The sequence below is a fragment of the Theobroma umbraticum genome, unplaced genomic scaffold (assembly GCF_002168275.2).
Source record: "Theobroma umbraticum cultivar Fairchild unplaced genomic scaffold, ASM216827v3 scaffold_81.0, whole genome shotgun sequence".
Lineage (NCBI taxonomy): Eukaryota > Viridiplantae > Streptophyta > Magnoliopsida > Malvales > Malvaceae > Theobroma > Theobroma umbraticum.
In genome coordinates this window covers 216,012-231,621 of record NW_018397268.1, presented here as the reverse complement: position 1 = coordinate 231,621, position 15,610 = coordinate 216,012, and the positions used below count along the sequence as shown (strand labels likewise).

Genomic DNA, 15,610 nt, shown 5'->3' with positions numbered 1-15,610 from the left:
CTTGGTTACTCATTTTCCTTTCTTCTCATGGTCATAGGTATATATATTATTACTATATTAGGAGCATATGAAAACGTTCTAATATACAGTAATCAAATTGCGCAGGCAAAGTATGTGAGCAGTGACCCGGACTATCTAAGTTGCAAGAAGAAAGAATGCCAGAAATATGGCAATGACGGAAAATGTGAGATCTCAACTTGCAGTGGCTCCATAACTTTTCATGTTGTTAACATCAGAACTGACATCGAATTCGTGTTCTTTACTGGAGGATTTGGAACACCTTGTATTTTGACTAGGACTGACGTCCCCCTGAAATTTTCTAATCCAAATTCACCATTGTATGGACATCTCTCAAGCATGGATTCCACTGGAACATCGGTATGCAAAGGGCCAATAAGTTTATTAGACTATATAAATAAAGCATTTGTGCACTTTATGATGAACACATAAATCTTATAGTCGAAGATGCTTACAGATTTTTATACAAAAAAGTATCAGTCTCTAACTTGATGGAAAACGAATTGACCTCATGAAGTACTACATGCCTTGTATCTTACAAGATGCAGAAAATACTTTGCGTAGACAATTTGTTATATAGTGAGCCAGATGAACTTGCAAGAAGTGCCATTTGAACCTACTAATAAAAATTTAAAGGCTATTAGGACGTGATCATAAACAATTCAGAGATTGTTAAGGTTGCATTCGATTTTGTCGTTATTTCTGGTAAGAATTCTGAGTGGTATTTTCTCATCACTGGAGCTGCAGATGAGATTAACATGGGTTAGCGGGGATAAGGAACCTCAACAAGTTAAGTATGGAGATGGGAAATCACAGACATCAGAGGTTACAACATTTTCAGCAGACGATATGTGCAGTGAGTTCCGGATTGGTACTCTCTTGATGAGAGCCTCATTTGTTAAAACCATATTTGACATTTTCAAAAACATTCTTCACTTAAATTTATGGTGTTGATTTTGAAATGGATAGGTTCTGTTGTCGTACCAAGTCCAGCCAAGGATTTTGGATGGCATGACCCTGGTTACATTCACACAGCGGTGATGACAGGACTGCAGCCTTCAAGCACATTCAACTACAAATATGGCAGGTATAGCAGGAACTTGATCCAAAGCTACCTAAATTAATTATTTCTCTCAATTTTTTTTTCTTTCATTGCAAGCTGATAATGGTCTTTCTGTCGCTTTGCCCTATATTAACGAAATACATTTTCTGTGATTCAGTGATTCAGTTGGATGGAGTGACCAAATTCAATTCCGGACACCACCAGCAGGAGGATCAGATGAACTCAAATTTCTTGTATTTGGTGATATGGGAAAGGCTCCGCTTGATGATTCTGCTGAGCACTACATTCAGGTAGAGTCGTAGAGATGCAATTTTGCAGGGCAATGTTATTACTGCTACTGAGAACTGTTTCTGGTCATTGGTAGATAATAGTAAAGGAGGGATCTAAAACTTGCTGGTACTAGCAATTCAGAACCAAAATCCTGAAAATCACTTCCGTGCTATTGGATTACTCTAATTGCTGTGTGCCAAGTTCTCACATTTCGGAAGTTCAATTCAATTTCACAGAATTAATTTCATTCACATGTTTAGCAAAAACAATAGTAAGAAGAAGAAGATTGCATGCTATATATTTTAAGGCATTAGTATGCTAACAATGAGGCTTATGTTTTTGTGGCACATTCAGCCAGGATCTATTTCAGTTATAAAAGGAATGATTGAAGAAGTGGAAAATGGCAATGTCGATTCCATTTTTCACATTGGAGACATAAGCTATGCAACTGGCTTCTTAGTTGAATGGGATTTCTTCCTTCACCTTATAAGTCCTGTGGCTTCTCAAGTTACTTACTTGACAGCAATTGGAAATCATGAGAGGTAATTCACTTCCATGACTTGTCTCTGGTATTGTCTGAATCAGGAGAAATAGAATAGGCATTGATTAAGCAGTGTACCCTCACAATTTTCAGGGATTATGCAGACTCAGGTTCATGGTATCCAGGTCCAGATTCGGGAGGGGAATGTGGAGTTGCTTATGAGACCTATTTCCCAATGCCAACCCCAGCAAAAGATAAGCCATGGTACTCCATAGAACAAGGCAGTGTTCACTTCACAGTCATTTCAACAGAACATGACTGGATAGAACAGTCTGAACAGGTGAAACACAACTTACCCTTCCAACACAGTATTTCTCCAATCTGATCTCGTGTTGATTTTTGCATCTAATTTATGAAACTGACCCTTCGAAATTTTACAGTACGAATGGATGAAGAACGACATGGCTTCAGTTGATCGATCAAAAACACCTTGGTTAATCTTTACTGGGTAAGTTAAAAGGCTGTAAAATGCATCCAATGACTTGAATTAGGAAGGATCAGAACTCACAGTAATCCATTATTTGTTTCCAAAATGCAGTCACAGGCCAATGTATAGTTCTCTAGGAGCTGACGATAAATTTCTTAAAATCGTGGAACCCGTTCTGCTGGATAACAAGGTAAAATCCTTTGGCTTCATGATTCATTCAAATTGGTTCAACTTCCTATTTTTGCTGACAATTATGATAATGGGAAAATGAACTAGGTTGATCTGGCCCTTTTCGGCCATGTGCATAATTATGAGAGAACTTGTTCGGTTTATAATTCTGAGTGTCTGGCAATGCCAACGAAAGATGAAAATGGGATAGACACGTACGATAACAGCAACTACACTGCACCTGTGCAAGCTGTTGTTGGAATGGCTGGCTTCAGTCTTGACAAATTCCCAGACAATGTAAGTTTACAGACATTATCTGTTGAATCAATAGTATTTATATCTCAATGTCAGATAATTTAGTCACAGAAAAAGTTTTCTGTTCATCATCCATGGACAGGCTGCTAGTTGGAGCTTGTCGAGAGTTTCTGAATTTGGCTATGTCAGAGCACATGCAACAAAGGATGAGCTGAAATTAGAGGTTGGTAATATAAACACAGTTTAAGACTCCATTGTTAGAGAAATTTATGTTTATAAATCTCATGCATTTCCTTCATTCTTTTTGTAGCTTGTGAATTCGGATACCAAAGATATCAAGGACAGCTTCCGCATCACCAAAAATCAAGGTGGCCTGAGAGCGAGATGATCGAAAGCTGGATAAAATTCAAGCAGCACTCTCTATAAAAAAAATTCAAAGGGTCTATCTTGGTCATTAGAGAAGTGCAATTATTGAAATTTTATCTTTTTCTCTAAAATATCGAATGAGATAATACATAAAAAAAAAATGACTTAAAAAATATATAAATTATCCGAATCATGATTACAAAATTATATAAGATTCACTAAAGTATTTAATAAAATCCACATTTATATGTATGAACTTTTAAGTAATCTATTGTTCTAAATGGATTATTGTACTATTGTGCATAGCCTCTTAGGTAATTTTTTTTTAATATTTTATATCATGCTTTTGAAAATTAAAAAAAATTAAAATTTTGTGGAATTAATGGAAACAATATAAAATTAAAAGAAATGATAATAGTGAAGGAAAATCCTAGTAATGAGGACAAAAATGTTTGTTTGATAACAACCTCATGGTATCAACATAACATTACTGTTCCATCAAGGAACCAAAATGGCCCCCCCTGGAATTCGCCTATGCAGCCCGGCAACCCTTAAATATTCCCAACATGCAAGAATCCACTTTCAGTTTAACCCTCAAATCTGTCAGAAGAAAGACATTTGAACTTCCATATAACTCACCGTGTCCGAAATCCTGATGATCTCCGGAATGCCAGACACAAAGCAATAAAAATAAAGATATACAGACAACAAGAAGATCACCCCAAGAATCATAACCCTTTTCGCCTGTATAGTCACGAGTTCATTCTCTTTCAGCTTCAATGGAAGAACCCTTCAGTTCTTGTCTTTTCAAATTGTTCTTTCCACTCCTCCTTTTCTTCTTCAGCTTTCCTTGTTTATCTTCTTCTTTCCGGGTGCATCCCTCGGTTGCCACCTCAACCTTCATACATCGAAATTACACCACAGTATCAGACTTCCGTGTGCTCAACAGAAGAACTGTATTTCAATGTCTTAATTCAAACCCTTTCCTCCAAATTCATGTCAGGAAGAATTCTGACCTCTCCAATGAAGAGTTTGTCACCGTGACTGTTAGCGGAGTTTTGCTTCCTTCACCAGAAGACTGGATCGCCATGATCTCACCTTCTCATTCTAAGTAAGATTTTACAGTTTCTGTTCCCCACTCTTTTTCTGTTAATTTGATCAGAATCATAAGTTCCCTTCATGTCAAATTTATGCTTCTTTACTTCGTTTTTCCTTGTACATGCAGTGTCGGAGCTTGTCCTCAGAGTGAAGCTTTTTGTTTACAGACGGGTGATATCAGTAAACTTCCTCTTCTCTGCCATTATCCTGTTAAGGTAACCATTGCTCAACCACAATATAGAAAAAGCAAATCACAGTTTCCAGGCATTCATGTGATGGTCTGCATTTAGTTACACGGAACTGTGTAAAATTAAAGTCAATGAAAGCAATTAACTAAGAGTTGAACTGGCAAACTTGATAAAAATGTGAGTCACCTGTCTTGTTGGATGTGTGCATTGAAAAAGCATTCCATTTTGTGGTTTCCTGTCTGGCAAGAATACCCAAAACTCACTGCTGTTTACAGCTGTGATTACTCTCCTCTACCTACAGTATTCAATTAAAATTCTAGCAGTGTCCCCCTCTAGCTAATGGCTGAAGCCTCTCATATAATTAAGTACTCACTATCATTTCCCCAGACTCACCAAACTAGCCCCATTTTCTACCTTTTGAATGCTTGTTGCCCTTTTTACCAATGGAAACTATGGAAATGACAATTTTCATCCTTGACCATTCTATGGAATACAACCCAAAATTGGAATCTAAGATTTAAGTCTATAAGTCTATGCATATAACCAGCTAATAATTATTGCTTTCCTTGGATATTCATTGAAGTTTTGCTTATCCAAAATGATACATCTGGTTTTGCTAACCACTTGAAGGCACCATTGCTTGTAGCGAGAGGCATTCCCTATTATTGAATGGAGAATATTCTAAGAAGTCTTCCATCATTCTAAGCTTTTATTTGTTAACATGAAGATTGTATTGTTCCTTTGTATTTAAATGTGAGACGTCATTCATGTGTCATAATAACTAACGGATAGAGTCTCTATTTTTTCTCTTCTCTTTTGTGAGAGGTAGGAAAAGAGCCAGCTAGAATTAGGCAGCTCATGTGACATCACATTCATAACGTGAGTTATGGTGTACCTTCCAATTTAATCATCAATCTTTGGATCACTTGCCTAAAAACATCAAATTCTAATCTAGAAATCTCTATCCTAAAATCGAGGCATAAATATGAATTATTTAACTATTATTTTTATGTTTACGTATTTTTAAGAGCATGTCTAAATATATTATCATATAAAGAATATATGCATTTACAATTAGATTGAAAATGAAATATATCACCATCTAAATTTGATCAAATAATTTTTATCATTATAAAAGAATTGAGATTAAATGCCGATAACACATTCTGCTCCCCTTGTAGTCCATTACAATTAGCTATATATCCAGGCTAAACTCAAGTATATAGGATCGGTAATTAATTAATTGGAAGATTATAGTGAAATTTTTTGGATTGACATTTTTTTCACGAGTTAATCTTTAGAAGAGAAATGAGAACTCTATTCGAACAAAGAATATGTATCAATCACTAAATCAAATACCAGTTACTATTACTTTGAAAGATGAAGACAGGAAATTATTTGCAGCCTGGTCTTCATTTTGTTCCTCATGGAATTCTACTGACCAGCCATTTTCTCATAGGTAAACTTCAAATAAGCATGAGAAAAAAACAATAATCTTAACGTATCCATTGAATTGTGCAGGCAAAATTTGTGAGCAGTGATCCAGACTATCTAAGCTGCAAGAAGAAAGAATGCAAGAGACATAGCAAAGGCAAATGCAAGGTCACAACTTGCAGTGGCTCCGTAGCATTTCATGTCATTAACATAAGAACTGACATCGAATTTGTGTTCTTCACTGGTGGATTCCATAAGCCTTGCCTTTTGAAGAGGACCATCCCCCTGAAGTTTTCGAGTCCGAATGCACCATTGTATGGACATCTCTCAAGCATAGATTCCACTGGAACATCGGTAAGCTGACAAAACAAATTTGTAACCAAGCAATTAAAACTCGGATCCACCAGACTTTGACTTAGGCTTGCCATTTTGTTGTCACTGGATCCGCAGATGAGATTAACATGGATCAGTGGGGATAAGAAACCTCAACAAGTGAAGTATGGAAATGGAAAATCACAGACATCCCAGGTTGCGACCTTTTCACAGGATGATATGTGCAGTGAGTTCCGAATTTGCAACTGTTCAAGCATATCATGTTGTGACAATGTTACAAGCATTTTCTTTCATTTACATTTGAGCTTTTGGTTGTGAAACTGGATAGGTTCTATTTTGATACCAAGTCCTGCCAAGGATTTCGGGTGGCATGATCCTGGTTACATTCACACAGTAGTGATGACAGGACTTCAGCCTTCCAGCACCTCCTACTACAAATATGGAAGGTATGGCGGGAACATGAACTTATGATATTGAATATTCTTGTTACAAGCTCTGATAATGGTCGTGGTGGCATAGCTATTATTTTGCTGCTATGTTCCGTGAAAGACATATATCCCATTGCTAATTTGGAGAACAAAATGGCTTGTATTATGTGATCTAGTGATGCGGTTGGATGGAGTGATAAAATTGAATTCCGGACTCCACCAGCTGGAGGGTCAGATGAACTCAAATTTCTTGTGTATGGTGATATGGGAAAGGCTCCTCTTGATGCTTCTGCTGAGCACTTCATACAGGTAAGAGACAGAACTCAACGTGAACCTGGATAAATAGGACTGTTCTAAATCTTTCCTAAACCATGATAGCATAACAATTTCTGAAAAACTAGCTTGTTCAATCCTTGTCTATTTCCAACATTTCAGTTATATGTCAAGTAATATCACTGGTTTGTGCTCTGAACAAAATCCATTGGCACGTGCCGATAAATTTGAATAGGACAAAACATATGCCATCACTCTATATATATGCAGTGATTGAGGTTTACATAATTGTGGCACATATAGCCAGGATCTCTCTCAGTGGTAAAAGCGATGGTTGAAGAATTGAAAAATGGCAACGTAGACTCCATTTTTCACATTGGGGACATAAGCTATGCAACTGGCTTTCTAGTTGAATGGGAGTTCTTCCTTCACCTTATAAGCCCTTCGGCTTCCAAGGTTTCTTACATGACAGCAATTGGAAATCATGAGAGGTAAGTTTCCTGCCCACTAGCTGTCTAGAACATTGCATGCTCAATATTGCAGATGAGCACCAAAACAAATGATCAAGCTATCCACTAATTGATTAAAATCAGAACCAAAATATCTACACAGGCTGAGATGCTTCCAACAATATATAAGAAAAAGAATATTATTCCAGATCAAGATGAATGGAAATAACTGCTACCATTCATCAGTATGGTTTTCCTCCAACCTTTCAGGGACTATGCAGATTCAGGGTCGTATTACCCAGGTCCTGACTCTGGAGGAGAATGTGGAGTTGCTTATGAGACCTACTTCCCAATGCCAACTGCAGCAAAGGATAAGCCATGGTATGCCATAGAACAAGGTAGTGTTCACTTCACTGTCATTTCGACAGAACACGACTGGACAGAAAATTCTGAGCAGGTAAAAAACTTTTAGCCTACCTTTTCCATGAAGTTTCGGTATTACAAAGACTTTGAAATTGACATTTCAAAACTTTCTAAAGTACAATTGGATGAAGAAGGACATGGCTTCAGTTGATCGATCAAAAACACCTTGGTTGATTTTCGCAGGGTAAGTTAAAGGATGTACATATTTCCACAAAATGCCCTCCTCCATAATTTGCTAAGACTGTTATCAACTGCAATGATTGCAAAATGCAGGCACAGGCCAATGTATAGTAGTTATCTTGTCAAAAGCACCGATGATAAATTTCGAGATGTTGTAGAACCAGTCCTGCTAGCTAACAAAGTAAAAGCCCCTTCTAGCTTCATTAGTTGACAATTAATTTGGTATTCTTTTTTCTCTTCTATATAAATGATGTTTTGCAACCATGAACCAGGTTGATCTGGTTCTCTTCGGCCATGTTCATAATTATGAGAGAACATGTTCCATTTATAAGTCCCAATGCCTGGCAATGCCAAGGAAAGATGAAAATGGGATAGACACATATGATAATAGTAACTACAAAGCACCAGTACAGGCTGTTGTTGGAATGGCTGGCTTCAGTCTGGACAAATTCTCACTCTTAGTAAGTCTAAACAGACATCTTCTGTCAAAACTATTCACAGTTAAATCACCTGCTTATCCTTCATGAACAGGTAGCAGGTTGGAGTTTGTCAAGGATTTCTGAATTTGGCTATGTTAAAGCACATGCAACAATGGATGAGCTAATGGTAGAGGTTGGTATCTGGGTATATTCTAGAAAGATTATCAGACAGATTTATGCTAATTCAGGCATTTCTTCACCTCCTTTTGCAGTTTGTGAATTCAAATACAAGAAAGGTCCAGGACAGCTTCCGCATCACCAAAAAGCAAAATAGTTAGAAAATTAGATAACGTGAATTAGCTGGAAGGAACTATGGAATTTCTGGTTCAAGTTTAAACTGATATCGCTGTTTTCCCATCTGCTAGCTCTCATATTTTCTATGGGAAATAGTGCAAACCCCTTTGTCTATAAGAACTGAAAATCAGTTTATTAGTCACCTTCATGCATGATAATTAGCACCTGCTTATCAACAATGCTAGAGCTATGGATGTTCTCAAAGTGCTTATGCATATAATCTATTTATTTATATTATTTACATTGAACTTCATCAAAACAACATTCACAGAAAGCTTTAGTGGTGGACAACTCTTCTTTAGATTACCAGAGATCTGTCTTTTGTCAATCGGCCCAAACAAACCGAAAAATGTTCTTACTAGCAGCTGAGCTCACCACATCGTTACTCTGCTTCCTAAGCATCTCCTCTTGTGCGCATACATCACCCTCCTTTCCAAAGACAAATAATGGACCAAAGTCAGTGAACTGAAAGAAAAACATAAATGAAAGATGCCCTAGAGGAAATGACTTTAGAGGCTATAACAAAAAGGGCTCCATGGCAGCAGTATAGGCCATGGCATTGTGGACTTCCCATACAAAACCTTCTTTCTTCTTAATACAACTTGAAGAGAATGTTTAGCAATTAGGACAACTTGTCACCTATTTGGATTTTCTACTTTATACAAGAGTAAATGATTAATTATCATTTATGATCCACCAAGCCCTTTCTCTTAATTCTCATTTCTAAACCACTAACTAGAGGACTCTTATGCAGTTGGATGACTAGGTTGCGATCAACCATTGATTTTCTCATGCAAAGTTCCTAGCCCCAACCTAAGGAAAAAGGAACTCACAAGGAGAGAGTAAGCATGGGCAAGAGATACTAGTGTTGGGTACAAATCCACAACAGCTATGGCAACCTCCTCTGTCACCTGTGGGACCTGCAATTATATGATTCCAAATGTTACCAACAAGGTCAATCACTTTAAAAAAAACCTGCCAATCTTTATACTTAAAAGGGTATTCAAGTATATACATCAACATAATTATTAAGCCTACATATGAACCCATGTACACAGACCAATAAAACAAAGCCATTAATGTTGATACCCCTCAACAGAGACAGAATAGAATATTAAAGGATAAGAACACATCCCAAAGCAGATTATCAAGATCTATTGCTAATAAATATAACCATCTTTAGAGAAGATGATGCTAGTTCCAGCACATGATATAGGCACAGAGGCATGGTGGGTTAGGATTGATGAGCCACTATTAATGAAAGTTCAAAAAGATGAGCTTACCATATTATTACTAAACAAATAACCTTTTCCTAATGAAACAATAGATGTACCTGCATAAGCTGAATGGAAAATACATCACTGACTGTCATTTTATCCAGCTCTTGGCACCTTAGGATAAATTCATCAAATGCAGGACAGACCCCAGTGCATCTAGACTGGTCCTCAGGCAGATGCAGTTTGTAATATTGAGTTATTGCTCGAGTGAGATAAGCATATTTCCTCAAAGTATCGTGCAAACCACTTGTTCTCTGAACATCAAACCCCTCCAGAATCTCTGTTGTGAAGCACCTGCATATGGTAAGAATACAGTCAGAAAGAGAGAGAGAGTTGAGATTTCCTTCACTATTCTAGAAGATCAGTTTCATCATCAATTTTAGATGTAGGATTAAGTAACAATCTTGAACCTTAAAGATAACAATTAATAAAGATGAAAAAAGAAACTGCAAGGAATAAAGGTGTTTATGTACAAAAACAAATTATACAAATTGCTCCTTTGTGAAGAAAAAGAGATATACAAGCCGGTAGAAAGAAAAATGAGCGTAAAAGTATATCTAAAAAAATTCTTACGCAGTTTTGATGCTTTCAGCAGCTTCTGAAGAATTTGGGTCACCTTCCACAAGATATATCAGCTTCTTAAGTCCAGATCTCTTGCAAAATGAAATGTCATGATGGCATGATATGGATTAGACCTAAGTTGAAAAGTAAGCATAAATAAAATTTTACATTTGAAATTGAAACACAAAGCATATGTCTAGTCTAGACAAGAAAAAGTGAAACTGGATCAACAAATTCTGTATGTTTGTTGCGAATATTATTAGCACAAACACCCATAATATTTAAAATTCTCTTTGTTGAAATGGTGAAAAGAAATTTTGAGGAATCAGAAATCAATTAAACTCCCCTATTTCTGCTCACATCTGTAATTTCTTCAAGTTAGCCCATAAAAGTTAGTGTAACTAGCAACCCCTTAAAAAATTTAAAAGTTTAAATATTTGGATGAGAAGACAGTGTTGAAGACATGCTTCAAGTTGCTCGAACAACAATATGACAAGAAATTTGGTTAAAAATAGACATGCCACATAAGAGCTGCCATAAGGAAGAAACTGAAGATAAATTCCAACCAAAAAAGCCAACATATATTAATGGCTAGTGTCAAACAATTTATAAGAAACCTTATCGGCTATGCAGGAAAAGAACAAGGAAAAAGAAAAATAAGGATCTCCACAGGCTAAAGACTTTTGGTAAATTTAGGTTTATGAACATTCTAGTGATATTGATAATGCAGTTTAAGGCCATATATAACAAACTTGAAATCAAGCTAGGTCAATTAAAATATGCAGACTCCTTCAAAATTTTTGAGTAACTTCAAATAAGCAATTTAACAAAAGAATACTTTGTAATCGGTACAACTCAAGGAACAAGCATCACCGTTAGTTATGAAACCAAAATCATGAATTATCGAATTTGAGAGTCAATACCAGAAGCCTTAGTTTCTGATCCCTGTAGCGATTATCCCGTATTGAAGAGCGTAAATCATCAACTTTCTTCCTCTCAACAATAAAGTCTAGAACATATTCTTTGCAAAGATGTTTATGTAGAGCTATCCAGATTCCATCTCCAATAGGCAACCGTCTAACCTGAGAACAGTGTATAAATAATTGTATTTAATATGTCATGTAATAAAACTAGTAAAGAAACAAGAATTCATCTGTCAACTGCAAGAGATAGTTTACTGCAAACAGTAGTAGAAACTCAGGTTGATCAAAAGGAGGTGTCATAACTAACCACAGCAAAAAATTACATACAAACATCAGACCAGCACTGATATATGTAGTTCTTGCATTTACCCAGATCCCTGTGTTGAACAGCTATGTCTGACACTCATGCCTGAGTCTGACATCATTCTTAAATACACTTACTAAAAGGCACAAAACCATAATTGGAGGTTCATGGCAATTTGGGCTAGATTCAAAAGCCTGTTTCAATACTTTCAGCTTTTGGAATAATTTGACACTTATAGTGATTCATTTTCTTCTTTCATGTGATACTTTATCTTAAGACACTAGAGTCCGTTCAGTAACAGGCCCCAATCCAGTGGTGCTTGGGGCCAAATGTGGCTCCAATGCAGCGAGGATGCACCCCCACCACACTAAGACCTGTTACCGAATGGGGCCTAAGGATGGTTTAGTTTCTGGATCATTACTGCCCTGAGGAGGTACTATGCAACATTCAGTTAATTCTTTTTAATACCTTTTCACTACTGCCAAAGTATCAAATATTAACATTCACAAACTTATTAAAAATCTAAAATATGAAGATATGATAAAAACTTGCACTGAACCACAAATTTTATGTAAAAATTTGGCCTCTTAAGAGAAAACCATGGAGTTTAAGCCAATCAAAATGTTAAAATTTAAATCAATACATGATGAAAATAGCATGCAAATAACTGTCAGCTGATTAGGCTAGTCTCTCAATTTATTGCAAAAGTAGGATGAAAGTAAGGGATATGAAAAGCAATTAAAAGCTCACATTGATTTTTATTTTGAATTCAGAGCAAATCTTCTCTATCATTTTCTTGGAGCGTGCACTGTAAACCGCAAGACATATAAACATCGCTCACTTCCCCAGAAATGGAAACTTGAAAGAGCACATCTAAAAGGAAAAAGCAATGATATGAAATTACTAACCCTTGACTAGTAAATTGCTCTCGATCATCTAATATTAAGATTACTTCATATACATCCTCAAATCTCTCCCCGAAGCTCAGAGGTGGAATACTTAAAATATTGATATTTGCATCCAGACCTTCTGAATTTGGCCTCTGCACAGACAATTTTAAATCAAGCAAGTTACAAACAGAAGTCAGGGAAGAAAGGGTACAAGGTAACTAGAACTATAAATGAACAAGAAAATTTTGAGAACAAGCAATCATTTGCTATTAGTAGCATATTTTTTCATCTTTCTTTTCCTTTGATATTAATTGATAAGTATAAAGACTCCAAAACACATGCATGTCAACAAAGTCTGAACCCTTTGAATTTGAGCAGGATCTTTTTTAATAGCCTTTTACAGGAAATGATCGTCATTAGGCTCTGGCACATCATAAGCCAGAACTACCTATTACATGCGTAAGTCTAATCAAAAACATTTTTCTTTTTCCTCCGCCATTTTTTCTGTTCTTTTTCTAGGTAAAATTTTTCTATCCCATCATAATATATCTGAGACACAGATGCAAGATAATTGAATTGCCATTCACCAAAGGCAGACATACAGAGGAAGAACAAGCTCTCAAGGTAAACACGTTCAGCACATCTCCACCATCATTAGTTAAATCCATCCGAGTACTTTGAAATCCAACACGATCTTCTTGCCCTGAGCATTTATAGACAAGAATCATGTCCCATAATGTTCAATGATTATATTGATCATCTCTACATGATTTCTCAACAATCAAACAGACAATAGCTAACCATAAACTTGATCTTCTCGAAGACGACACAAGACTGCAGGCCAAAGAGAAGAAATCTCCTTGTTCTTGGAAGTTTCAGAGACTTCGGCAAAAGCACAACGTACTTGCCCCTCAGAGTACCCCATGCGAGTACCCTACAGAACGGAGATCAAAAAGTCAGAACAAAACCTGAACAGAACAAAAGAAGTCAGCACTAGAAAGTTAAAAAGTACAAGAAGTGAACATAAATTCCACAGATGAGTAATAATACTGCTTGTGGTTTAGGAGACTCGCACTTGAATCTGAAACTACAATTAACTTTGTAAATCAAATGAAATTTAAATCAGAAGTTACAAACGTTTCAGTTCACGGATACCCTTTCAAGAGAATCAAGGGGAACATCAATGGATTTTTTCTGCCGAAAAGCAGCTGTTGCATTTGCCTCTTCTCTAACTGAATCAGAATGAGCAAATTCCTCAACACAAGCATTCGGCGTCTCTGGTTGAGAAAACTCTTCCACATTAACCAAATTTTCTAAGGGATCTTCCATTTTAGATTTCATGAGACATTCACGTGCCGCTTCCTTGCCTTCTGGTGTGAGCATGTATCTGCATAACAGAAGTTAGCATTTCATACATAAAACACTAACAAATCACGTGCAGCCAGCCCAATAAATTTAAAAACATGTAAAAGGATAAGGCTCATGCATTATTCAAAAGGAACAACAGAAACCAAATAAAATCCTTACTTTGCTGGACAACTTGATTTCGCAACAAACCCTTTTTTTATCAGTATTGACATGCAGCTCCATCCGCTATACCAGTCCCTCGAAGAACTTCCAAATTGGCTAGGTCTTCCTTTCCCTTTGTCTGGCCTATGTATAAATCCAGTTTTGAAACCACCAATCAAGCTCCAAAACTATTTAAATTCATGAGATTAATCCACAATTAAATGTCTAGAATCAACTTACACGATTGGTGCTCGAGAAAGCCCACTTGCTTCAGCTGCATCAATAAGATCCTGCTTATGCATAAATTCATTCCCATCTGCAGTCTCCCTAATGACAAGGCACATTCACCTGATACTTCAAATCTATATAGAAACAAAGATGAAAAACAATTTTATGTAAAGAGATATATAAATACCTGTATAGAGTAATCAACAATGCATATGCCACAGAATTCTTTTGTGGCAAATAACGTCTGTTTCCTTTAGTTTTCTTACCTAAACAAGCAAAAAAGTAAAATTGAAAAGGAAGAGAATGAACAATTCAAGTGGACCAGTACATAAAATGAAATTCAAAAGAAAAAAAAACCACCAGAATTACATGTACCCTTTGTGGTTACGTCTTCTGGTTCTGAACTTCCTGAACCATTGTCGAAATAGCTACGCATAAGCACCAGAGTCCATTTCCCGACACCTCTATACACAAATATAAACCATATTATTCCAATAAAAAAGATAAAGACAAATGAGAAAGAAAAGAGGTCCTTCAACCGTACAGATATAAAGAAATAAAAGTAAACAACTTTGCCATAATTCTTCTGATCATATCCATTTGACATAAGAAAAGAGCGTACTTGATGTCATTGAGATCTCTGAGTGTCTTGATGGGATGCTGAGCCTTGCAAATGTTGTTGTAAGCCTTTGAAAGAGTCATGTCCGTGTTTTCTTTTATCCCTTGAGGCTTCTCCGCTAGTTCTTGCCTCTTCTGCAGTAAGTAATTCGCTAATCCCTCATTCTCCGGGCACATTACCCGCCTATTTTTCTCCATCACTATTCTGGGTTTTTGTTCAATTGCCAAGACTCGGAGTTTTTAAGGGGAAATGTGAGAATTTTCGGTTAGGGTTTTCGAATTGGGGATTGAGTCGAGAGAGAGAGAGAGAGAGTAAAGTAGTGAGGAGATTTGAAAGTGAGCACAAATGGCGCCACCTTCTTTCTTGGCTTCCATAGTTCTCAACTTGCATTTAAAAAGACGAACATGACCCTGTGTAACAGAGCAAGACAAAATAGTAAATTCACAACCTTTTCTGATCCCAAATCCAAATGCGGCTCGCGACCAATCCACCATTCCTCACTGTCACTGACATGAGTTGGGATATCTAGTTCGAGAGTACTTCCTTTGTTTTCAGGTCAAAATCTTTGTACATAGGAATTTACAACTTGTGTTTGTTGCTTCACTTAAAGGG

General features: G+C 36.6%; 3 protein-coding genes across 3 annotated transcripts; 2 read left to right on the top strand and 1 right to left on the bottom strand.

Annotated features, from left to right (window-relative positions):
* Positions 1–27: 27 nt before the first annotated feature.
* Positions 28–3,130, top strand: LOC149526598 (putative inactive purple acid phosphatase 1). The gene is made up of 11 exons (XM_089785094.1): positions 28–378; positions 766–889; positions 988–1,105; positions 1,239–1,371; positions 1,706–1,893; positions 1,986–2,172; positions 2,273–2,340; positions 2,431–2,509; positions 2,596–2,784; positions 2,885–2,965; positions 3,053–3,130. Exons 1-11 carry the CDS (start codon positions 28–30, stop codon positions 3,128–3,130), a joined length of 1,596 nt encoding a protein of 531 aa, XP_089641220.1.
* A 427-nt stretch (positions 3,131–3,557) lies between these two features.
* On the top strand, positions 3,558–8,736 carry LOC110425435 (putative inactive purple acid phosphatase 1). The gene is made up of 13 exons (XM_089785052.1): positions 3,558–4,219; positions 4,334–4,421; positions 5,916–6,182; positions 6,279–6,387; positions 6,490–6,607; positions 6,766–6,898; positions 7,166–7,353; positions 7,582–7,768; positions 7,851–7,918; positions 8,008–8,095; positions 8,187–8,375; positions 8,446–8,526; positions 8,606–8,736. The coding sequence occupies exons 1-13, from the start codon at positions 3,888–3,890 to the stop codon at positions 8,669–8,671; spliced, it is 1,914 nt and encodes a 637-aa protein (XP_089641178.1). The 5' UTR covers positions 3,558–3,887; the 3' UTR covers positions 8,672–8,736.
* A 78-nt stretch (positions 8,737–8,814) lies between these two features.
* MUS81 (Restriction endonuclease, type II-like superfamily protein) lies at positions 8,815–15,402 on the bottom strand. The gene is made up of 15 exons (XM_021440482.2): positions 15,002–15,402; positions 14,755–14,843; positions 14,567–14,645; positions 14,392–14,478; positions 14,170–14,295; positions 13,798–14,029; positions 13,444–13,576; positions 13,245–13,345; positions 12,661–12,794; positions 12,503–12,560; positions 11,449–11,607; positions 10,538–10,617; positions 10,021–10,258; positions 9,521–9,607; positions 8,815–9,116 (listed from the first exon to the last, which is right to left on the bottom strand). The coding sequence occupies exons 1-15, from the start codon at positions 15,193–15,195 to the stop codon at positions 9,012–9,014; spliced, it is 1,902 nt and encodes a 633-aa protein (XP_021296157.1). The 5' UTR covers positions 15,196–15,402; the 3' UTR covers positions 8,815–9,011.
* Positions 15,403–15,610: the final 208 nt, after the last annotated feature.